The sequence below is a fragment of the Peromyscus eremicus genome, chromosome 8a (assembly GCF_949786415.1).
Source record: "Peromyscus eremicus chromosome 8a, PerEre_H2_v1, whole genome shotgun sequence".
Lineage (NCBI taxonomy): Eukaryota > Metazoa > Chordata > Mammalia > Rodentia > Cricetidae > Peromyscus > Peromyscus eremicus.
In genome coordinates this window covers 81,375,140-81,400,091 of record NC_081423.1, presented here as the reverse complement: position 1 = coordinate 81,400,091, position 24,952 = coordinate 81,375,140, and the positions used below count along the sequence as shown (strand labels likewise).

The following is a 24,952-nucleotide window of genomic DNA, read 5'->3' as shown; positions in this document are numbered from 1 at the left end:
CACTGAGGGGGAGGGGGAGGGCTGAGGGGGAAGGGGCTCACAGCTCATACGATTTGGGGGAGGGGAGGGGATTCCCAAGTGCCTGTAAGAGGCCGTGCCCATGGCTGAGACTGGGAATGGACAGGGAAGAGTGGAGCCAGGGGAAGGCGGGAGACAGCAGGCAGGGTCAGGAACTCCACTGGGCCCCCAGGTCACGGGGGAAGGTATGAGAAGGTTTACCCATGGGACTGGAGGAATACGGAAAGCAGTACCCCAGGAGAGAGAAAGAGGGTAGAGACAAAAGAGAGCACAAGGCGGGCCCGGAGGCCCCAAGGGGTGGGGCAGGCACATGCACAGGTGACTGGAGATGTTCCTCCAGGCCCTCTGCCCAGTTGGAACACCTGGACAGTGGCGGAGGACACTGCCCTGGGGACAGTGAAGCATTGCCTTCCTCTGTGTGCGTGTGTGTGCGCGTGTGTGTGTGTGTGTGTGTGTGTGTGTGTGTGTGTGTGTGTAGAGGGGCTGTGGCAGGCTGAGGGTCAGAGTGGGGTGGCAGGTTCCCCACCGCTTAAGACATTTTTGCCCCAATAGTGCAAAGCGCAGGAAGCCCTGGCACCCCGCCCCCGCCCCCCCTGCCCCATTCCCCATGGCTTCCGGGGGGCATCTATGTCCACCCATCCATCCCTGCCGACATGCAGCCCTGAGCCCAGGGCCACTGGTCTGCTCTGTTTCTCCCTCTCCTCCCTTCCCTCCCACTCAGGGGAGGGCCGCCGCCTCCTCCCTCCCTCTCTGCAGAGGAGTGGGCTGTAGTCAAAGGGAGGAGGAGGAGGAGGTGGAGGAGGGGGAGGGAGGACTGGGAGGGCAGCTCACCCAAGTGCAGACCAACAGAGCACACTCCTCACCAGAGGGTGGGAGCTGGCTCAAGCCAAAGTCCCTGAATTAGAAAAGGAGAGGGGAGAAGGGGTCCCAGGGGCGGAGGGGTGGCTGGCCTAAAGAGCGAGCGAGCGAGCCTCAAAGAAAACAGGAGGAGTGCCAACTGCCTCCTCCCCGGGGCCCCTAAGTGCCACTGATAGAAACACTCCCACTGCATGCCAGCCTGCCCTACGTCTGGGTTAGCGCATCAAGTGGGAGTCAGTAAGGAGGGCCAAGGGAGCCCAGAAAACAGACAGGAAACAAGAGTCCCACAGGGGCGGAGGTTCTGGGAGACACACATGTCCACCCCGCCCCCCCATGCAGCAGCATCTGGATTGTAGCTAATACTGCAGGATATGAGGAGGGAAGGAGTCTGGGCCGCAGTTTTTCCTGTGTGTGGGTGCCAAGGTATAGGAGGAGGGGGAACAGGAGGCCCCTGGGGCTGGGCACTTGAAAGGGGAGCTGTGTGGGCAACAGGGCAGGCTGGTGAGGGGCCAGCTGGCATCCAGCGTGAGAGGTAGATGGAACTCAGCGGGCACGAGTGGCAGAGAGCAGAGGAAGTACTGGGGTGCGGTGCCAAAGGGGCACGGGGGGGGGGAAGGGGCAAGGCAAGGGGGGGCGCCAGGACCCTGTTGTGTTAGCTCACAGCTCTAATCAGCAGCCCTACCCTTGTAGGTCTGCTGGGGGCATCTCTCTCTGGGGGTCAGAAGGGCAGTTCTCAAAGTGCATGGGGGTGGGAAGGGGGGGGGTCCTTCCCCTTGGACCAGCCTCAGCTAATAACTTAATATCATCTCTCTCTCTCTCTCTCTCTCTCTCTCTAACGCTCTCTTTTTTTTTTGTTTTGTTTTTTTTTTGTTTGTTTTTTTTTGTGTTTTGTTTTTTGTCTGTCTAGGTTTTCTTCATTTATAGTCTCCCCTTACTTGCTTTCCAAAGTGCAGTTAGGATGACTGCCATTTTTAGCCTCCAGGGGAGGATCTAAGCCAAGCCAAGCTGTCCTTTACAGCCAGGACCCAGGTTTTTGGGGAAGTAGAGACCTGTGGCCTGAAGGGGAATCCAGGCCAAGGAACTTGGCAGGGCTCTCCTGTGTGTATAGGGATGAGTGAGGGCATCTGCCCCTATTCCTCATTCCTCCTGACCCTACAATCAGGATGGCTTGCCCCTCTTAGTTCTTCCTCCCTTTCCCTACTTTCTTAGAGGTTGGGGGTTCCCGGGAACTCTAGGACTTAGGTCCCCGCCTCCCATACTGTCTTTCATAGCAAGTTCATTTGTTGCCCTGTGTGAGGGCTGGAGGTTCTGAGGGGGACTGGGCAGTGCAGGGGTATATGGGAGCTGCATCTATCCAAGCATGGGAGGAAGGAGAGAAGAGGTGGGGGGGTTCTCCCTCAGCCCCCAGCTCTGTCCCTTCTCTCCAGGCTCCTCCCCACCAGCTCCGCACACCCTCTGGCCGCCTGAGGCTTTAGACTTCCTGATCCTCAAAGACCTCCAGGAAGAGAGGGGGAAAGAGTTCGGTGGGGCACTCGACTTTCATGTGGAGGAAGCGGCTGGCGTGGCAGGCCCCGATCATGCGGAGGTCAGTCACCTTCATCAGCAGCTTGGGCCAGAAGTGTGGAATGTTGTGTTTGCGGTGGTTGACGTAGTGCTCAAAGGCCAGCAGGTACGCCTCCTGACTCTTCTCAATCTTGTCCACACACAGCAGGCCGGAGCGGTCTGCAGGGAGGAGGGAATGAGTGCTGAGGGCTGAGAACAATACAGGAGAAAACATGCGGGAGGGCATGGAGGGACACTGAGGCAGAGAGCCCAGGAGAGACCAGGGGAAGAAAATAGCACTGAGAGGCTGGGTGGTGGTAGTGCACGCCTTTAATCCCAGTGCTCAGGAGGCAGACACAGGCGGATGTCTGTGAGTTTGAGGCCAGCCTGGTCCATGGAGGGAGTTCTAGGACAGCCAGGACCACAAAACCCTGTCTCAAAAAACCAAAACAAACAAACAAACAAACAAACAAAAAGCACCGAGGGGCATGGGTAGGAGCAGCACCCTAGCAGGACTAGGTGACTGGGGCTCAGGGAGATGCATGGAGAGCCAGGGGATATGAAGCCATCCATCAGGAGGAGAAACAGAGAGATGGCGTTAAGAGAGGAAAAGCTGGAGACAGAGGAGGAACAGAGGCAGAGAGAAGGTTGGGGGTCAAAGGCAATAAAAAGTCTGGAGACCAAACGTGAGGAGGAAAAATTCATTAAAAAATAAAATAATAGAGCATGGTCTAGGGGACAGAGGCTGGACTGGGTTACAGAGAAGGAGCTGGGGAGTGAAAGCAGAGTGCCTATGTAAGACTAACCTAAGGAAGAGGGCAAGCAGGAAGCCTAGGGTGGGGATAAACGCTAGAGCCCCTGAGAGCTTCTGGGACCCCTCAGCCACATGTGGCCAGATACCTGTTGACATTAGCAGCACAGCCTGCAGCAGAGCCACTTCTGTGTCGTCCAGGTTAAAGGCAGAGAGTGACTTGCCCAGTTCAAAGATGGCGTCAGAGACTACACCCAGGCCGCCATTCTTGAGCTGCTCCCGCTTCACCGCCATCTCCCCACTCAGCGTCAGGGTATCGCTCTCAGGGTCATAGCGGACAGCTGCCCGCAGGGACATGATCTCCATGCAGCACCCCTTCAGGAGGATGATCTGGTCTTCGCAAGGCAGCTGTGGAACAGTAGGGCCACAGACCACTCAGTACATCCTCCCCATGCCCCACGATCTCCCCGATCTCTTTGCTGGGCCATGCCCACCTATGCACTACTGCACTTAAACCTCACAGTTATGCCCAAGAGTGAGGTCCCCTCACTCTTCCAGTCCTCTTCAAAAAACTGTAGTGCAGGGCACTTAGGTAACTTGGCCAAGGTTCCACAGCTAGTGCAGCAGCCTATTTCCAGTCAGTGCTACGCAGAATGAAGAGATGAGTCATGCTGCCTGGAGGTACAATGGTCACTCTAGGACCGTGCGTGCGTGTGTGTGTGTGTGTGTGTGTGTGTGTGTGTGTACACACGTGTGTATACACTCATGTGCTAAATATCTGCTGGTCTACAAGAATCATTCCCTCTGTCCAGAGAACATCGGAGGACTACCCAGTGAGGCTGTGTGACCCAGTGGGGAGTGACCCAAGGTTCCATTTGCTACTCACCTCGGAGAACATGGGCAGTTTTTTGGCAAAGTCCACCACACGGGTGATGGCCGGGGTGATGATCTTGGTAAACTCGCTGAAGGCCTCTAGGTCTACCTTGTCTCCATCCGGCATGGAGACAATGGGTGACTGGCCAATGTCATCCGGCTAGAGGGAGAGATTGAGGGTCAGCTGGGGCTGCAGACCCCTTTCAACCACTCACTGAGACTCCCTGCCCACCAGGGGGAGCTCCAAGGCAGCTTGGGGAAAAGTCCCAGACCTGACTGTTCCAGCCTCAAGGTTTCAACTTTGGGAGAGCCCAGGGAGAGCATTTGAAATTTGCTAATACTGATAGTAGTGAGAATAGTAGTTAATAAATTGTACTAAAAATGCGGCCATCATGACTGAAAACATGACACTCGGCTGTAGGCTGGCCACCTGTTCTACACAGCTCCTTTTAGCCCTTACCACAAGTCTGTACGGAAGGCAGAGTCACCAGCACTTCAGAGACAGAAGCCTAGCACAACTAATTAGGACGAGCAGAGTCACAGGACCAGACCATTACAAAAACATCTGCCTGGCACTGGGGAAATTCTCCTAGTGCATTTTCCATTCCCTGGCAAACTCAATCAGGGAGCCAGGCCCCAGTGGTCCATCTCCTTCCAATCTGACCACCCACTTGGCAGTCAGTTCTGTGAGGGTTCAGCACAACACCTGGATCCCTGCAGGTGCCCCCAAACACTGTTATGTTGACTATGTCCTCAGTCGCTGTGGGGACTGCCTTGGAATTCAGAGGAAGAGAAGGCCCGGTTCTCACAGAGCATCCCATTGGATGGAACAGACAGGCTCCAGAAAGCACAGGCATGTGGATACAGGTACAGAGCACCAGCTTTGGGTTGGGTTAAATCAAGAAGGGTTCCAGGGGAGGCAAGCCTTTGTGCTCTCAACGGGCATGCTTTCTTACCAGGAATTTTCGCCTCTGCTTCCAATGGCTGCCCTGGGCATTGGTGCTGCGGTGGGCCTCCGTGGCAACGTGGATCAGATCCCACTCTTCAGGAGTGGGCTCTGGTCGCTGCTGTAACGATCGGATCATCTCTTCCTTTCGTCTCCGCTCCCGGTTCTGCTCGATCAGCTTGCGTTTGGCCACCCGCTTCGAATCGTCTAGAACCACTGTTGACAGACAAAAGACATTTTGCATGGCAACCCCCCCCCCCCACACACACACACACAATGCTCAGAAATTTCTGGTCCTAGTACAAAGGTTAAGTGACTTCCCAAATCACTTAGTAATAGGGTGGCACAATAAGAACCATGTTTAATCACTGGAACCAAGTCAACTCTAGGCAGGCTGGCCCGAGGAATAATGTTCTGGTTTGAGCTGTTTGAGGAGTTCTAGCTGACCCTGCTACCTAACCCACAGTTGAGGAAAGAGCTCCTCTTCATTTAGATGTGCCTTCCTGGGGAACAGGAACCCTGCTAGGTTGGGGACACCCAACACCCAAGTTTTTACTCAACAACTCCCTCCCTAAGGTCCTCAAATGGCAAGAAGCATCAAGCCTACCCAGGAATTCCACTTCCTTTGGGATGAGGGCACCAGACCCCAAATCTGAGATCAAGACTTTACAATCAGCCTGACCTGCACTGGCTACCACTCTGCCCTGAGGGGACTCAGGAAGGAATCTGCTACCCTTGTACTCAGCCCCACCACAGCTGCCTGACTCCACTGCCCCATGGGTGCCCCTTACAGTCCATGGCCATGCCCACGGCGATGCACTTCTTAAAGCGGCACAGCTGGCACTGATTCCGGGTGATCTTGTCAATGACGCAGCAGCTGTCATATTTGCAGGAATAGGTGGGATGGAGGTTCTTCTGGATTGTGCGGCGGAAGAAGCCCTAGGGTGGGGGGCACAGGGAGCAGGTTTTCACCCTTACGACTTTCTCTCCTGAGCCAACCAGAGAGTTCACCAAGTAGGGGCGGGGCAAGGGGAGCAAGTGTCACCTGGTACCCACATGCCACTGTAGGCCCAGGATTTCTGGATCCTACCCAGCCAAAGGATCTGAGAAACACATGCCCTTACCACCAGGCTGCCGAGGGATGAGGGGTGTCTGTGGTGGCAGAACAGTGAGTGTCGTTGGCAGCACTGGGCCTTGGTCTGGTGTGGGTGCTCTAAGGGCCTTGGAAATCTACTTTAAATAATTTTTAAGACAGAGTCTCATGTAGCCTAGGCTGGTCTCAAACTCACTATGTAGCCAAGCATGACCTTGAACTTCTGGCCTCTGGAGTGCTAGGATTACAGGCACGTGCCATCACAGCTGGCTTCTGTGGTGCTAGGATGGAACCCAGGGATTCTGCATACTAAGCAAGCACTCAACCAAAAGAGTTCCATTGCCAGCCCTAGAAAGTCCAATTAATATCTTGCCTGGCAGCCGGGCGGTGGTGGCGCACACCTTTAATCCCAGCACTCGGGAGGCAGAGCCAGGTGAATTTCTGTGAGTTCGAGGCCAGCCTGGGCTACCAAGTGAGTTCCAGGAAAGGTGCAAAGCTACACAGAGAAACCCTGTCTCGAAAAACCAAAAAAAAGAAAAGAAATATCTTGCCTGGCTTGCTGAATGACTCTAAAAGCAACACTGACCCCCAAAGCATTCCCATATACAATATATTGCCTATTATCTGTGCAGACAGGATTTATAAAATAGGAAGGTCAATATTCGAGAACATGCACTGAGTGTGAACATTAATAGCTTGTAAATTTTTAAAAACTTGTTGCTTTAGTCTTTGGTTTAAAGGAAAAACCTGAAGAATCGGGATGATAGCAACATGAAGTGTTGATTCCTGATGAACTCACTATGTGATGTGCACTTGGCATGTGCCTTTCATGCATGTTACTTTTAACCTCGAAGCCAGAACTGGGCCTTCTCTAGAAGACACTAAGATCTGAGAGTCCAGACCTAGAGTGAATTAAAATTACCGCACCAAGATACAGACTCCTGGGCCTCATTCTAGACCTACAAAACCAAACTCTAGAAGTGGAGACAAGGTACCTCTGTCTTTGGGGGATGTTCCCCTGGGACTCAGATGTCCTTGGAGCTAAGGACCCTTTCTCTTGGCTTTGTTGTTACTATTATTTCCAGGAACACTGCTTTGAAACGTGGAATCTCAACTGGTTTTGGTCTGGCTGACAGTAAGAGAGAGAAACTTCAAGCTTCTGCATTGTGTATGTATATACCTTTGTGTGTTAGTTTGAGAGAGGGTCTTGTTTTGTTTGGTTTTTCAAGACAGGATTTTTCTGTGTAGCTCTTGCTATCCTGGAACTCACTCTGTAGACCAGGCTGGCCTCGAACTCAGAGATCCACCTGCCTCTGCCTCCCGAGTGCTGGGATTAAAGGCGTGAACCACCACCACCACCACCACCACCACCACCACCACCACCACCCAGCTTGAGAGAGGGTCTTATGCAGCCCAGGCTAGCCTCAAACTCACTATTTGGCTAAGGATGACCTTGAACTTGACTCTTTTACTTCTGTCTCCTGAATATGGGACTGTAGGCATGCACCACCATGCCTGGCCTCACTTACTTCTAAATGATCTCTTTCTGGAAAGACCCGCATTTGCAGGAGGTGGTGGTCCTGGAAAAGCCATACAGGTTGAAACTGGTTGAATTTAACAGGCTTTTCCAAGTCTGTGGCCTTTGACCCTCTGCTAGAAAGAATGTTTGGTCATCTTTTCTTCTATGTTCCCATCATGACCCTTCAGCATGGGTTCTCACCTTTTCAGGTACATTGGGATCACCTGGGGCACTTGTTAAAAGCAGATTCCTGGAATCCATCACAATAAGGTTTGGACTAAGTAGGAGGCATATGTAGTCTGGGAATCTGCATTACAGTTAGTGTTGTAGGTCACCCAGGAATCATACTGCGCCCCCGCCCCCGTGTGTGTGTGTGTGTGTGTGTGTGTGTGTGTGTGTGTGTACATGTGGTGGACAGAGCTCAACATCTAGTGTGCTCTTCAATCACTCCTCACCCTTTCGGTCTCGTGTTGTATTTGACACAGGGTCTCACTATGGAGTTTACCGACCAGCTATACTGGCTAGCCAGCAGGCCCCAAAGACCTTCCTGTCTTTGCCTCACAGTTCTGGAGTACAGACAGATATGCGGCCATCCCTGGCTTTTTATGTGGGAGCTGGGGATCTGAACTCACACCCTCAGGCTCTTGCGGCAAAGCGCTTTTCCCACAGGGCCATCTCGCCAAACCTCTATGAGCCAGATTTTGAAAGACACTGATTTCTGTTTGCAGATTGCTTCTTGGGTAGACTGCAAGTAGCTTCAGGGTAGGACACATACTGTATCCCTCCTGCTTTTTGTTTTTTTGACACAGGGTCTCACTGTGTAGCCCTGGCTGCTCTGGTATTCACTAGGTAGATCAGACTGGCTTCAACTCATAGGCATCAGGTAGCCTGTGCCTCCAGGGCGCTGGGGTTATGGGCATGCACTACTGTGCAACAAATTCTTTTTTTTGAGACAGGGTCTTCCTATGTAGCTGAGGCTGGCCTAGAACTTTATATATATCCCAGGGTGGCCTTGAACTCATGATCTTCATGCCTCAGTTTCCCAAGTGCTGGAATTACAGGTGTACACTACCACTCTTGGCTTCTCAGCCCCTTATTCCTAACACACTGCAAGGATGGATGATGCCTGGCCTTTACTAAATGTTTGTATGTGCTTGGCGTTATTTTAAAGACTATCACAGTCCTAATTCTTACGTCTGCCATACTCTTTTTTCCACCCCTCTGCAGTTACTTAAAGCAGCGCCAGGTAAATGATCTAGTTTAATTTGCTTATTAACTCTATGATAAAGGTAGCATAATTTCCCCCATTTTATAAATGAAGAAACTGAGGCTCACAGAAGTCAGGCAAATGGCATGTGAGAGGATTATGAACAAACAAGTGAATAAATGAGAAGAAAATGACATAACAGGCAGGCTTTAGGTCACACGTTTACAGAGACTGACTGTCATGCCGGGTATGGGGACTCGAAGGGGTCGGGCTCTGGGGAAGGGACAGGAGACGGCTCGTCCATACCTTGCAGCCCTCACAAGTGATACAGCGGTAGTGATAACCGGTTGCCTTGTCCCCACACAACGACACACTGCTCGTCTTTGTCCAGGTAACTAGGGATATACCCTGGGAAGGGGGAAAGGGTGGAGGCAGTGGGCATGGTGTGGAGCCCGGCAGAGGAGCTCCTAGACGGTGCCCACCCAACTCTGCCTTTCTCATTCTTCTCCCAGCTCAGCCTCACTGAAAGGTTCTTTATCTCAAAGTAGAAAGAAGTCCTGGGACGTAGAGGGGGTGAGGGGATTGCTCACCCTTTTCCCTTCAAATATATGGACCCTTCATTCTTCCGACTGCCCATTCAGTGGCCCTCCCCCACCCCCTCCTTCCATGCCTTTATTTATTCTTAAGGCTGGGTCTTACTATGTTGCCCAGGCTGGTCTTGAACCCTGGGTTCAGGTGACCCTTCTATGTCAGTATCCTAAAGGGCTATAACTGCAGGTAGGTGCCATTACACTTGGCCTGGCTAGGGCTTTTTTTTTTTTAAATGTTACATCTAAGTGACAGAATAGCACAGGGAATTGGGAGAAGAAACACCCCACCTTAGGAGAACAGACACCCCGAGGCTGGTGGATCCTTCAATGAGGAGGTTCTGGGAGGGTGAAAGAGACCCTTCCTGACCTAGTTCCTCCTTAAAGGCCAAGATAGGTTTTAAATCACCAGTCTCACCCCCATACAGATCCCACCCGTGTGCTGTAGGCTGTTCCCTCTAGAGACATAGGAGCTCCAGGCCCAGCCTTCCAGGAGCCTGTGTGCTCTGGAGGGGTGAGGTAGGGAGAGGGGCATGCATGCGGAGCTAGGCTCACCTGACATGCTGGTTTTCAGGGAACATTGGCCGTTCTTTCTTTTTCGCTTTCCATCTGGTGACCTGGTACTGCAGGGTCAAAGTGGGAAGAATCACAGAGCAGCCTCTGGCCAGTCCCTTCTCACCTAAGAGGCTTCCCGAACCCCCGACGCCTGGCTCCCCCCCACGCCTGGCTCCCTCCCACGCCTGGCTCCCCCCCACGCCTGGCTCCCCCCCACACCTGGCTCCCCCCCCACACCTGGCTCCCCCCCCCACGCCTGGCTCCCCCCCCCCCACGCCTGGCTCCCTCCGTCTTAGGTCCCTAGTCCACCTCCCACCTACATCAGCTGACAAAGCTGAAGAGGGTCTGTCTATCTGGTAGCTGCATGGGAGAGATAAGGGGCTTACTTGGGACCAAAACCATGTTTAGGGCCCCAACACATTCACACAGACAAGTATGGCTATGAGACTCCAAAATGCATACATGTCTCACACATAAGCAGTGTTCCAAAGTCCCCCACCACACACACATACATACATACACACACACACACACACATTTCACCCACAATCTATAGAACATTCACATAGTTAAGCCTTCAGTGTATGCCAAAAGGAGCTGAAATGCTCCTTGGAATATTCTTAAAGCTATGTAACCTTTAGAATGTGTGTGTATGTGTGTGTGTGTGTGTGTGTGTGTGTGTATATATATGCAATATGACACCTACGCATGTGAATAACTATGCAGCCTTCAGTATAAACCCAAGTATGGTAATAAGCTTTAGGATCTACAAATTCGTTCAATCTTCAGGGCATTCTCAAATGTATTAAACGACTTCTAGGATGTGTCCATGTGTTGTAGAACCCCCTGGGCAGGCACCCATTAGTGCCATCCTCCCTCCCATGTGAACATGTTGATTAATTTCTAGGTCATGCACACATGCTAAATAACCCATGCGGACTGAAAATATTAGGGCCACCCTGTTCATGGCCTCCATATAACAAATCAGAAACTTAAGGTGCCATTTGGGCACTGTGACACCAAGCACTGGAACCGGCCAGGAAAAGGACTCTGAGCTGCTCCATGCAAGGTATTATTAGCAACTGTCAGCCACAGCACATATATGTTGCCAGGTTTTCCACATATGTGTTACGTAACCTCAGCACACGCAGGTTACATAAGCCTCTACGCATGCAGGGATTGTATAACCTTCCACACCCACCCTGTGTGTGACATGTTGCAGAGCCCCTCCTACAGCCTGGTGCAGCTCCCAACACACTGACACAGTGACCTTGGACAGGGTCACGGTCACAGACAGCCTTGTGCTTCACACACCCTGGGGATTACCCCTGTCTGGTTTCTACAAGGCTGGAAGGTCAGGCTTGCCTCCAGCCTTCTGTGTGTGTGTGAGTGTGCGAGTGCAGGCGAACTCAGGCCACCTAGGTCCCAGCTGAACAGACAGACGGCTTCGGAGATCACCAGGCTCAGAGCCTCTGGGTGCAGTTCCACACACAGCCACAAGGTGGTACATATGCATGGGGGAGGGGAGGGGGAGGAAGAGAGGTGTCTCAATTCTGAGGGACTAGGAACCTTTATACATTTCTACCTCTATCCAAGACCTTAGAGCAGGCTCCCCCAGAAGCCTTGGCAGGGAAATACTGGAGATGCCAGGGATAGCTACATGGTGACAGTCTGTCTCAGAGTCTAAGCATGGGACTTTGGGGGAAGGGGCTTACCCAGTGCCCTACCTACACGATCACAAACTCCATCCACTATTTCTGCCCCTCCAAAGAACCAGTCTTGAACACAAGGGCTTTGCCTGGCCAAACTTCCGGCCTTCTGGCTCAGGACCTGATCTCCTAGACAACAGCTAGCTACACTGCTCCCCAGAGCACCCCACCCCCACTATTTCCCTGGCCATAGGCACAGGCTGTACCCAGCTCCTGGGACACCATGCCAAATGGGACAGAGCTCTGTGCCACTTGGAGCGCCCGAGAAGGCAGGGACCCTCTGAACTGATCTAGGGCAGGCAGATGAGAGGCGGCCCCTCCCTAGTTGTGCGTACAGGGTGACGCCTCATCCATGTCTAAGTAAAACCTTCATAGTTGATGCACACTTCCACTTCCTGGGAGGAGCACCATCGCAGTGCCCGCCTTTGACCATGAACAACGGAGAGTGTGTGGGCTTTCCAACAGATTCCAAAAAGAAGTGTGGGCTCTGACCGACAGTTGTTGGTGCCTGTACCCGGAAATGTTATGTTATATGCACGGCTTGTGGACGAACATGCTTGTTTGTGGTCAGATGGTCAGATGGTGAACAGATTGGTAGGAGAAGAAACTGGTAAGGCCACTGGGATCACAGACGCTCAAGTGAGGGGAACAATGGGAGAGGGGACAATGGGGGCATTTGAGACTGCCAGCACTACCAAGGAAGGGGCCACATGTCTGTTGCCTGTGACGACTCTGTTTCCTATCACTTTCCCCTTCAAAGTAAGCATCTCTCAAGCTTAGTGCCTAATTCTCTGAGACATAGGAACATGCCCTCAGCCCCTGGCCTGCTGGCTTCATGTCCATCTTCAGGGGTACTTAAAAGAGACCAGCTCTCTTAAGCCCAGAGAGCTATCCATGTCTGTTGCTATGAGTAGGTACTACCAGGCTTGCTAGACCCATTCATTACCTGTTCTCCTCTGGGTCCGACCCACACTCCACCTTGCTTGGCTTCTGTTCCATTCACTTCAATTCCATCCAGGATGCCCTCCAGCACGCCAAGAGACTGGGGTGGGCACACTGCCCCCCCCCCACGCCCACAGGCCACCCACCCCCCACCACCCAGGCCCTAGGGCACAGCACCCATGGTACCCGTCTCAGTATTCAGCCTTTCACACCATGCCCTGCGCCCCAAAGGGGTGAGGGCGGGTGGTGGGAGGGGCCAGGGAGCGGCAGGTGGGAGAGCTAGGGGCAAGCTGGGCTGGTGAATGGTACTGGGTTAGGGGCTGGGAGGTCTTCAGAGGCGTGTCCTGTCGGGAGATATCTGTGGAGAGAAGAGAGAGGCAGGGGTAAGAAGGTGCCATAGGGTGGGTCAGTGAGCAGGAGTTAGTAGAAATATTTAGTAGCTTCCTGGGGCCTGTAGCAAAATGGCAGTGGGCATGGCGGGAAGGTACAGGAATAGGACCAGAATAACCTTCTGTCACAGGTACAGTTGGAGAGCTAAACACAGGCCCCAGACACAGGGAGGGATGAGGGGGAAGAATGAGGTCATCTATGCAGCAGGTAACTAGTCTCAATGCTCACATTCAAACAGACGCCTGGCCTTTTATGAGTGCCTATTAAATATTAGCTATTGTTACCACCCTTTACCCAAGATTTTTTTTTTAGGATTTATCAGTGTTATAAGGCAAGAGGGGATCAGAGATAAGTAGTTTGAAGCACAGGCATGGGGCTGGGGTCCCCCCACAAAGGCAGGGTGGGGCAGAAGGATAGCATATAGGGATTATGAATGTCCCAGGGCCTTGTGTATGCTGAGTACTCTACCGCTGGCTTATGTTCCTAGCCCACGCCACCCCCACCCCCACCCCGAGACAGGGTTTCTCTGTGTAGTTTTGGTGCCTGTCCTGGATCTCACTCTGTAGACCAGGCTGGCCTCGAACTCACAGAGATCTGCCTGGCTCTGCCTGCCGAGTGCTGGGATTAAAGGTGTGCACCACCACTGCCCGGCCCTAGCCCACTCTTAAAGGAGAGAGAGACAACAAAAACAAAGGAGAATGGACTCTCTCAGCTTCCAGTGCATTAGCGAAACTTCAACTCTTGCCCCTCAAGGATATTCTTTTTCTTTTTCTGAGACCAGAACTCACTATGTACACCAGGCTGTCTTAGAACTTGCAGAAATCCATCTGTCTCTGCTCTGGACTGCTGGGAGTAAGAGTATGCCCTACCATGCCTGGCCCCTTTAAGGGTTTCTAAATCCCTCACACCAAGTCCCAAACCCCAGTGTCCAGTGTAAGGATGAGAATTAGCTGATTTAGCTGACTGGCTGCCATCCATCAGGGCGGGAAAAGGAAGGAAGCGAACATGTGTTGATGTCCACTGAACAGATAGGATGCGCCTTCTGAAGGGGGCTCGAGAACTTTGCAGATGGAAGAGGCCGGCGTGTATGTCATCCCAGCACTTGGGAGCTAGAGGCAGGAGAATTAGACATTCAAGGTTGGCTGGGTGGTGGTGGCACATGCCTTTAATTCTAGCACTCAAGAGGCAGAGGCAGGTGGATCTTTGTGAGTTTGAGAGGCCAGCCTGGTCTACAGAGTGAGTTTCAGGAAGTTCCAGGATAGTCAGGGCTACACATAGAAAAATTCTGTCTCAAAAAAAAAAAAAAAAAAAAAAAAAGAAGAAGAAGTTGTTCAAGGTTATCTTCAGTCACAGAGTGAGTTTAAGACCAGTCTGTGCTAGAGACCCTGTCTTAAAAAAAAGAAAAAAAAAATTTCCCAGATGTATTGATGATGTATGCCTATAGTTCAAGTACTCAGGAGGCTGAGGCAGAAGGATTGTCACAAATCTAAGGAAAGCCTGGGCTATACAGTGAACTCTATATCAAAAACAAAAGAGTATAACATTAAAAAATAAAATAAAATAAAATGAACTTTCCAGGTGGGGAAACCAAGTCTCAGAAAGCTTGGTGAGTCCCTCAAGTTCATGCAGCTAGGAAGCTGGTAGCTCAGGGGTTACAGCGTCACAGCCTGGCTCTAGTGCTAGCCTTACTCTGCTACTTGGAGGAAAGAGAGTGCTAGACCAGACTTCCACCTCCAGTTCCTCTGAGCTGCCCACTGTGACCCTGGCTGCAGGCCTACGGTGTCCTGTCTGCATGCACAAGCAGGTGTGGGCATATGGGAGGGGCAAAGGGTGCAGCTCCCCACATACGACTCCATCACGTGGCTGCTGCAGCAGAGACCTTGCTTAGGCCCCCTGCTCCACCCCCATGAGCTGATAAAGAGTCAGGGTGAGAGGAGGGGGCAGAGATAAAGCAGGGCATTGGGCAGGGGCAGGGCAGCAGGACAGGGCCTCTGGACTCATGCAAGCCCCTGGGGTGGGAAAAACAGGAGTTACCCAGAAAAGGGGCTCAGTCTGTCTCTGACACCCCCAGGCCAGGACTGGGCACTGGGGGCTGGACAGGAGTCTGGGGGGGCAGTGAGTGGGGAGACTTAGCCCAGGGAGCCATCAAGAAAGTAGGTCAAGTTTTTCTTGGCTTGTGGAGAAATTCCTGTTATAAATTTATAATGGCGTAGCCAGCCCTAAGGGGTGGAGGTGGGGGAGGAGGAGAAGTGGGTGGGGATGCCCAGGGCTGGGCACTGGGGCCTACTGCTCTCTTAGCTAGAATAGGGGGGCAGCAGTGAGGAGCATGATGGGTGCTGGACAATAGAGACCATTCTGTCCCCACTGCTGGCTGTGCCCAGCAAGGCTTCAGTCAGTCAGTCTGTCTGTCTGTCGGTCTGAATCTCTCTTTCTCTTTCTTTCTCTCTCTCTTTGGGTCTGGGTGTCTCCCTCCCCGTCCCCCCCCCCCGTTCCCCTGTCGTCCCCCCCCCCCACCGCCCCGACTAGGCCTCGGTGCTTGGCACACCCTGGCTGCGGTGTTGCCCCCGCCTGTCTCCTGCCCGCCTGGCACACTGCCACCACTTGTTTACAGAAGCTGGAAAAATCCACTCGCCAGCCGGAGGCCCAAGCGCCCCCAGGGAAGGGAGGAGGCAGACCCAGGAGTGGGCAAGCAGAGAGGGGCAGCCCTGGGGAACAGGCCTTGGGGGCAGGCAAAGAAGGCCAGGGTGTGTAGGAATGGGTATTAGCAGCTGTGGGCAGGGCCTGGCAGGGAACCTCAGCAGGAGCCAGTGGCATAGGAAGCTCCTGCCTCAGGCCAGAGCTCTGGAGGTGCCCTTCCCCCCAGCATCCCACCACTACCAGTTGCTACAAGGCAGACGTGGGACAGTGCCAATCTAAGCTACCCTGTTTATTTCCCCTCTCTCCTCCCTGGCCCAGCCTTAACTCCAAATGTGTCTGGGCACTGCCAAAGGCTTGCACGTGCCCACAGCGGGAGGGGCACGGTCCTTGTCTGCCTTACCTCTGTGCTGAGCTGAATGTGCCCTGGTGCCAGGTGGTGTAGCCCAAGTTACCGTTATCCCCTAGCAGTGGAAGAGGGTCAAGGTGCTAGCCTCACTTCTTAGAGCATTTTTGCCTGGCGCCTAGCAAGAGTCTGGAACCCCTGGGGACACCTGAAAACCTCTCCAAGGACATATATGGGCCTACACAGAACCCAGACAGAGGCCCAGCATGCAGGAAGGCACAAACCATGTGAGCCCATGTCAGCTCCAGGCAGGAAAAGGTCAGTGGGGAAGGGGTATTACGTCAAGGATAACCACCCTGAAGGGCAGCCTCTCTCCTCTCTTCTTGGAGTTGGCTTAATAGTCCCCAGCTCCTTCCTAGCACAGCCTTTGTGGCGGGGAAGGGGGCTCAGACCCAAAGAGACAAAAGAGGGTGGAGCTATGGGGTCCAGGCTCTCATTTGGACAGCAGGACTGCAAGACCCACCTGTCCAACGGCCTGGCCACCCACTCCTTCTTTGTCAGACAAGAGCTGTTGGGTAGCAGCATGGGCAAGTTGCCCATAGAGGGGGAAGCATTTCATTAAGCTTAAGTGATTCTGCAATGGGGGACAGGGACACGAAGCCGATGCGGCATCCATGGGCACCATGCCAGGTTCCCACTGCTGCCTGTCCTACTCTGCAGTTCCGTGGATCCCTGGGATACGCCCAAAGGACTCCTGAGGCTGCCGGCAGGGACTCTGCCCCTAACCATCTAGTAGCAAGTAGTGTGCACGCTTCTGAGGCTCTGCACCGGGCTATGGCTCTACCTTTCCGGGGCCCCTGAACTTTGTCCTTAAATGCTTTGAAGAAAGCCTAGCCATCCTTCACACACACACACACACACACACACACACACACACACACACATGCACATAAACTGGGGAGCTGTAAAGAGGGGAGAAAAAGAAGGAAGAGACAGGTAAAGGGAATGATGGGAAAAGAGGGAAAGAAAAATATAGAGGGAAGGACAAAGAGATGAGGTAGAGATGTGGGCAGAGCTAGCTAGGGGTGTCAAGGAAGTGGGGGGAAAGGAAGAAGGGAGCGATGGGAAAGAGGATGGGAGAGGAAAGGGTGAGATGGGAAGGACAGATAAAGGGAGGAGAGGCAGATGAAAGAGAGAGACAAAGGGAGAGAGGGAAGTAACAAAGCAAGATGGGGGGGTGCTTCTGCCCTGCCTAAGTCCCACCCCATGGAGGCTGGGGGAGGGGGAGTAGAAATGGTTTCCACGGTGACAGCTGGTTCTTGGTGGCCTGGCATGTGGGCTATTAATAGTGCTGTGGGTAGGTTCACACCTCCCTCTCCCCTTCCCCTCTGCTTGCTACTAGGATGGGGGGAAGAGTCCCCCACCCCAACTCCCAGTCATCCTGCATAGATGTCCTGATTCCACACTATGGAAACATCAAGGGTAATGTGGAGAGGCCAGGGCAGCCACTGTAGCCCAAACACACACGGGCATGCACAGGCAAACAGGCATCTATGTGCAGGCGTGCCCGGTGCCAACGTGGGTTCCCACAAGTAGCACCGACCCAACTGTGGCTAGGTAGGGGGCATCTATGGCCATTGAGGACCTGTGGTAGCAACACATACTCTATGTTTCGGGACAGAAGCCTCCCCCAGGACTGGGGCTTCTCCCTCCTTCCCCAGACCCATACCCTGTTCTGTTCTCAGGTGTGGATTGGGCAGGATTGCCCCACCCAATTCTCTGCTATCCCAGTGCCAGGAAAGAGAGAAGGCGGGAAGGCAGGGACTATTTGGCAGGTGTGATGTGGCAGAGAAGTACACACACAGAGACTTAGGTGCAGTTTATAGGTGCGGGGGTGGGGACCGAGAGGCGCAGCACCTCTGGGTGGGATCTTGCTTGAGCACTCTGGAACTTAAGAGCAGTGACCCAGAAGTCAGATTTCCTAGCTATGGTAGGCCTTAAAACTAGGGAATGGGAGATTCGGTGGGGGAATGTGCACTACAGGGAGACTGGTTGCTTAAACAAAGGATCCTCCCTGTCCGCCCCCCTCCCTCCAACCACCACAAAGACTATAACAGGAAATCCCCCCCCCCCTGCAGGTCAAAGACAGAAAGACATAAACAGTAGCTCTGTCTTGGGCCACATGCCCAGTATTAACATCAAAGACTGTGTTCCCAACCCACTCCCCCATAGCCTTACCCACCTGCTTCTTCTTCTCCCTTCCCCTAGTCCAGGCTAATTCCATAAAGCATCGAGGGTGCTAGGTCTAGAGGTCACCACCTCCCTGGTCATGCCCAGCCTCCACACTTAGTGATGGATGGCTGTCCACCCATCCCTCACAGAATTTCAGGTCCCCTTTCCCAATTCCCTTCAGAAAAACCAGCAAGAAATCTAAGTCGCCAAGAAGTCAGAATTAGGCGCATCCCCCCCCCCTTCAAAAAAAAAAAAAACCTGGGCATAGTGTATTCTCCCCACCCCACCCCCAGCCGACGGGGTAATTGGAGCTGGGAGCTGGGGCAGCTGAATGCTGGAGGCATGAATGTCATGGGGCCAAGGCACTGGCACCAGATGGCATCATGGGCACAAGGCTTGGGGGTACCCCTCTGCACTCCCTCTTTCTAAGGCAGGAGTTGCTTGCCAGCTACAGGAAGCATCACCTGGGAAGGGAAGGAATGGTGTAGGGGAAAGAAAGACAGGATGTTCTCCTAGGCACCCCAGGGAGGCAAGAGCTAGCCCCCACCCAGTCAGAACTGGCAGAGGCAGAGGGAGGGAGGCTGAGAGCTGGAGAGGAGACAGAGAGGGAGAGAGGGAGGGGAAGAATAGAAAAGGAAGGAAGGAGAGAATGGAATTGGAGAGATTAAGAGTGTGTGTGTGTGTGTGTGTGTGTGTGTGTGAGAGAGAGAGAGAGAGAGAGAGAACAGAGCAAATGCAGCTGAGTCTCAGGCACACACATGGACACGTGCAGACTCACACATTCATCCCGCATGCGCAGAACTACAGGGCTCCAGTACCCGTTCCAGGAGATATTCAGAGCCCTACCCAGCCCACACATGCACAAAACACTCTCACATGGATGCATGCACAACACACCCACTCACTGATGTGTATGAAAAGGTTGATAGTTACCAAAGCGTGTCCCCTCCTCCTCCCCATGCCTGGTAAAAGAGAAAATGAAACAGGCAGCCAGGGCTTCAGAGCCAGGAGCCCATCTCTTCTTTACAAGGGAAAGGGGAGGAGGAGGAAGAAGAGAACGTGGGTGGCCGCTTTGCCCAAAACACCACCACTCTTTGCCACTGTTGAGTGGGTGTGGCTGTGGCTCTGGCGCTAACCTGTGAACCCTAACTCCCTCTCTTCAGGTCAATGCCCACCTCCAAAGCAAAGCAGCAGGGCAGTATTTCCGGGTACAATAATATCCATTTTGTCTCCCTGTCTACCTGTGAACTTCTGACCCCTCTGAACAAACAGGAAGGCGGTCCCTACTGGTACCCCATCTCTTGCCTGTCAGGCAAAAGAACACGACACGTGTGCCACTGCACGAGAGCCACAGATGTCTCGGTGAGAGACGGAACTGTCTCTGGTTCCTGGTGGCACGTGCATCCTCAGCCTGGTATGTGCCAGCCTGGGGAGGAGAGAGGAAGCCACAGGAACAGCTTACCATGCCAGGCAGCAATACAGACTGAGCATGCTACCATCTTGCCTTAAGTGTCTTGTCTTTTTCTTTTCTTTTCTTTTCTTTTTTTTTTTTTTTTTTTTTTGCAGTGCTGGGGATCAAACATAGAACCTCACGCATGCAAGTATTCTCCTACTGAGCCATAGCCCTACGCCCACTTTATGTTCTTCACCCTTACCCTAAGTGGGTAATATATAATAAAAAGCCAGGCCCCGAGTTATACAACTGGTGAATGGCAAAAACCCAGTCCCCAACTCCCAGCCAGTATTCTTTCCACACACCACACCTGCCTCCCCTCAAGAGGCTCCAAAGTTCCCTAAGCACCTCTGCAGCCATGAGAACTGGAATTGAGACTGTCTCTCACACCAAAGACTCCAAGTCCCTCCACTAACCGACACGACCCATTCATTGTCCTTACTTCACCTTGAAGAGCAGGGGCTGAATAAATGGGGCTTGTGGGAAAGAGGATCCTGATTCTTAGAGTCCTGGCCAACTAAGGGACACCAAGACAGACCCAGGACCTCCAGGTGCTATGTGCTGGCCCTTGCTTGGTACGATTCCTCCCTGCCACCACCTTTTACTAAATGGGCACTGTGTGCCAGGGGCCTCTGACATCTGTGAGGCAGGACTAGGTCCTGGTAGGTAGCTGGGGTGAAGGAGGAGGAAGGACGCTGCCCTCCTTCCTGGCTCCTAGGCTTGTGGAGATGACCCTGCTTTTGCTCAGGCATGTGCTCTCTCTCTCTCTCTCTTTCTCTCTGTCCCTCTCATTGCCAACACTCAGACTTGTCCCAAGAGAGACCTGGTGACACCCAGGCATTCACGCGCATGTGCCATTAGCTGAGGAGGTATGTCCCAGGCTGAGATGCCAAGGACTCCTTTTAAATTAAAAGGTGAGGGTCGGAAGAGCAGGGGCAGAGAGGTCTGCTGTGGGCTCTTAGTTCTTCTTAGAAACAAACAAACAAACAAACAAACAAAAAACTTGTGAGCAAGAGATGTTATGTGTGAATGGTGAGGAGGGTGGACATACATTGTTCCCCACTCACTTCCATTCCGACTCCTGTAACGTTTGGGAGACCCAAATCTCTCCTACACTCCTACCACACATCCTAGGGTCTCCATGCATGAACTAGGTGCATTTTGGGGGAGGAGTTGAGCTGGTCTCACTATGTGTCCAAGGCTGGCTTTGAACTCCTGGTCTTCCTTCCTCAGGCTTTCCAGCCACTGCTAGGAGACCAGGCTTGTGCCATTCACTATATCTCACTATGAACTGGGCACTTTTCTCCCCCCCCCCCCCCAGCTGAGGACCAAACCCAGGGCTTTGCGCTTGCTAGGCAAGTGCTCTACCACTGAGCTAAATCCCCAGCCCAGAACTGGACACTTTTAAAGCATTGTATATGTGTCTATCTGGTTGAGGCAATGTCTCATATAGCTCAGGCTTGCCTCCAACTCTCTATGTGGATGAAACTGGCCTTGATCCTCCTGCCTCAGCCTCCCAAGCATTTAATATATTTTAACAACTATAAATGTCAAAGCTAGATGAGATAGATATCATCATCTCCAGTTTCTAGATAAGGCAAGAAGGAAATTGAAGTCTTCTCAAGGTCACACAACTAGCAGGAGGCATTTAGGATTCAAACCTAGGCAGCTGAACTCCAGAGCAAACAACAAAAGCCCGCTTTTAACCATAACAACCTAAGACCTGCAATATGACTTGATAGAATAAGGATACCCTGTTCTTTCATCTGGCTATGTATCCCTTGTGACAAACCTCAGTTTACCTTTCTGTTGAAGTCTATGAGTACTCTATGATGGATGGTTACTAATATGTTCTCATCCAAGCAGGCCAAGGCTAGAGGGAGCACAGCATGTTTGTCGTGCCCTCCCCCCCCACCCCCCACTCCCCCCCACCCCACCCCACCCGCCCTCGAGGCTTTGGATCTCCTGTGCCAGTAGCCCCTGTTCAAATTCCCTCCTTGAAAGAGCTACCCTTTCTGTTTCTGTCCTCACATGTGGGTTCTAGCACCCCCTAAAATTGACACAGTTGTACCCTCAGAACCAATCCTGAAGCTGGGCAAGGAAGACACAGCTGTTGGGACATCTCTGAGGTGGGTCTCAGCTGCCAGGGGTGTGAAGAAAGGCCATCATGAGTCCTAATGTGGACCCAACTGGGTCCTGCCAACTCCTGACACTGTGCAAGGTGGGGGGGCATGGTTTTCCCGCCTGGGTCAGTTAGGGGAGGAGCCTCCTCACTGCCTCCTTAGAGAGTTGCAGCCTGAACCTAAAGTGTTCCCACTGAACTGGTGTTCCCTGGCTGGGCCTGCCAGCTTGAGGGGTCAGCACAGGCAGCAAAGCCTACTCCCCTCCCTTTCCCCATTCCCAGCCCCCAAAACTTGCTGGCCAGCCACAGCTGCAGCATCAAGGAAGCGCAGGATGTCCTGAGCCAGCGGAGCACCCCCACCCCCCACCCCAACCTCCTGCTGACCCCAGAGGCAGGCTGGGCGGGCCAGAGGGCCCGAATTTGAGCATTAACAACTGCAAAAGTATGAAGAATGTTGCTGCCAGCTCTGAGAAAAGAGGCCGTGGCAGAAACGGAGACGAGCACAGGGCAAGAGAGAGAGAGAGCTACAGACTGGCAGAGACACAAGGAGAGAGTCAGACACCCCAAGACAGCAACAGAAATACAGACAGAGTTAGAGAGAAATTCCAAGTCAAAAATACACCTCACTCACGCAGACACTCGCCAGCATACGGCCTCCCAAGGAAAGCTTCCAAGTTTGGACAGGAGGGCCAGAGGTGAGAAAGGGGGCAGATTCACAGTGGGAGGCAGGCACGCAGCTGGGGACAACAAAGGGTCCCCAGGAAAGGCCCAGCCAAATAACCCCTAGCAGGGGCAGCTAGGTCCCCACTGGCTTATAGGCTAGGGATGAGAGAGAGCCAGAGAGCCTCTCCCAACCCTTCCCCAGACACCCCTCCCCCAGCAACCAGGACAATCCCAGCTGCTAGAAGTCACTGGACACTGCTGCAGGCCCATGACTCGGCCGTCTGGAACCCCCTTGCCCCCACTTTGCTCTTGTTTCTCTGTCTCTCTAAAGGGGGGGCGGGGGGGGGGGAGCCCATTGCTACACAGTGGCTGAGCCTGGAAGATAGAAAGAAGCCAGAGGGAAGAGTCTGTGATTGTGTGCCTTGAAGCGCATCCCTGCCCCAGCTACAATGTGTCTATCTGCAGGGGTTATCTGGACACTGCCAGGTGGGAGCTGGGACTGCAGACCGGAGCCCCGGGCATGGCCCCTGCACCTGTGAGACGAGGCGTAAAGGAGTGCACCTGTGCCTGGAGTTCCCACAGTCAATCAATTAACAAGTGTTTACAGAGCACACACTGTGCTAGGCTCTGGGTGGGATCCAGGGCTCTTCTAGAGATTCTCCCATGTCTCAAGGACCTTGCCATCTAGTAACTGGGTGGTATGGCAACCGACAGTAATGAGACTATATTATCAGGAATGCATGCTTTGCACCACTATGCAGAAAAGTCTTTTCATACAGATGAATTTGATTTTCTCGGTAGTAGAGGTTTTATTGTCTACAGAACCTCAGCTCCACAGAAGAATCCAGGAAAATACTTGTTGCTAAGTTGTGTACACATGTATTGATGTGTAGCTATGTTTTTTGTTTGACTGAGTGACTGTCATGGCAAGCAATGACGACTACATGACTGGGCACATGTGAGAGCGTGTGTGCTTGTGAGTGACAGGGTCTTTTGTAATTGTGTGGTTGTGGGCAATTGCTGTGTGTGCACACGCGCACGCATGCATGCACGCACGCGATAGTGACAGCGACTCCTCCTTGCCCCTGTGTGTGACAGCATCTCCCTGTGACCCTGTGCGTGGGTATGTGCATAAGCCTTCTCTCTGCTCACGGTCTCCCGTGGGTGTGTCCAACCCTTCTGAGCTCCACCATGCAGCGGCAGCCTGCCTCTTCCCTTGTCCCCATGTGGGTGTGTCCAGAAGCTCCTGTCCTTGAATCTGCCTGGGTGTCCCTGGGTGTGCATGTGGCTGTCTGTGTGGGCATATCTGTGTCTGCATGTCACCTTTGCCTCCCCCTTCATCTTGGACAATGGCCCCCTTCATCCCCTCCCCCTCCTGGGTCCAGAGCCAGCATTCAGGGGCAGGCTCCCATCTCCCTGGCTTTCCTTCTGTGTGCCCCCCCTTCGGTCCCTGAAATGGGTGGCTCTCTCCATTGCTTTTGACATCTTCCCAGGCCTTCCTTTCACACTGGACAAGGGAGGGCCCTAGACAGAAAAGGGGCACCAGAGACACGTTGCAAAGGGAGGGAAACATGGGAAGCATGCACGCGCGCGCGCGCGCGCACACACACACACACAAACACACACACACACACACCCCGACACGCACACGCGCACACACACAAAACATGAGTCCATTCCTTCCTCTCTTCCCCACCACCGGCCAGCAGTTCTAATCATCCAGGGACCATCGAGCACACCCCCACTACTACACGCTCACATTCCCCCCACCCCACCCCACCCGCCGCGTTTTTGCAATTAGGAGTGTTGCAACCAGAAAGCCATGCTCAACTGGGAAGGCAGGGAGGGGAGGGGGACTCTCTCTCCCCCAGCCCATGCAAGCCCCCCCACCCTGCCGCACCCACATTGCCCTCCGAAGCTGGAGGCAGCTTTGCAAAGGCCATTCGGCCTCCTTGCCTGGGGGGTTGGGGGGGACACGACAGGCTTCTGGCACACCGTAAACAAACCGCGGCGCGGCGGGCGGGGGAGCCTCGGCAGGCAGCGGGGCCCAGCCCGGGAATGCGCAGCAGACCGGCCGGACAGAGGCCGGGCGGGCCCTCGAAGGGGAGGCCCAGACGCCATCTCCGCGGGCGAACCCCGGGGCCCACCGACCACTGAACAGCACCTCCCTTCCCCAGGGCGTAAGTCGCTGGCTCTCGGGCTGTGACAGGGTCACCCGGGCGCCCGGAAAGGCAGAGGTCGGCGGCGGGAACCCCCCGGGCGCCCCCAGCCCGCCTACGAGCTGGCCAGAGACCCGCGGCTTTGCATAATCAATCGTGATGCATTTGCATATTAATGCCCCCTCGCTCCCTCCTCCTTACCTTGGCTTGGCGCGCTGAACCGAGTTGGGCAACGACGCGGGGGTCTCAGCGCCCCGTGCCGGGGGCGTCCATGGGGGGCCGGTGGGGCCCGGGCCGCCCGCCTCCAGCGCCGGGGTGTGAGTGCGAGTGAGCGCGGGGGGGCGGGGGGCGAG

The 24,952-nt window shown here is 53.6% G+C and overlaps 1 protein-coding gene across 1 annotated transcript; it reads right to left on the bottom strand.

The window, feature by feature from the left end:
* Window positions 1–1,769: 1,769 nt before the first annotated feature.
* Thra (thyroid hormone receptor alpha) lies at window positions 1,770–24,952 on the bottom strand. Its single transcript, XM_059271707.1, is given in 10 exon segments — window positions 1,770–2,598; window positions 3,319–3,577; window positions 4,056–4,202; window positions 4,999–5,204; window positions 5,780–5,927; window positions 9,114–9,170; window positions 9,172–9,215; window positions 9,950–10,017; window positions 12,605–12,958; window positions 24,801–24,952. Coding segments are annotated over 9 exon segments (1,233 nt in total). The 5' UTR covers window positions 12,658–12,958; window positions 24,801–24,952; the 3' UTR covers window positions 1,770–2,347.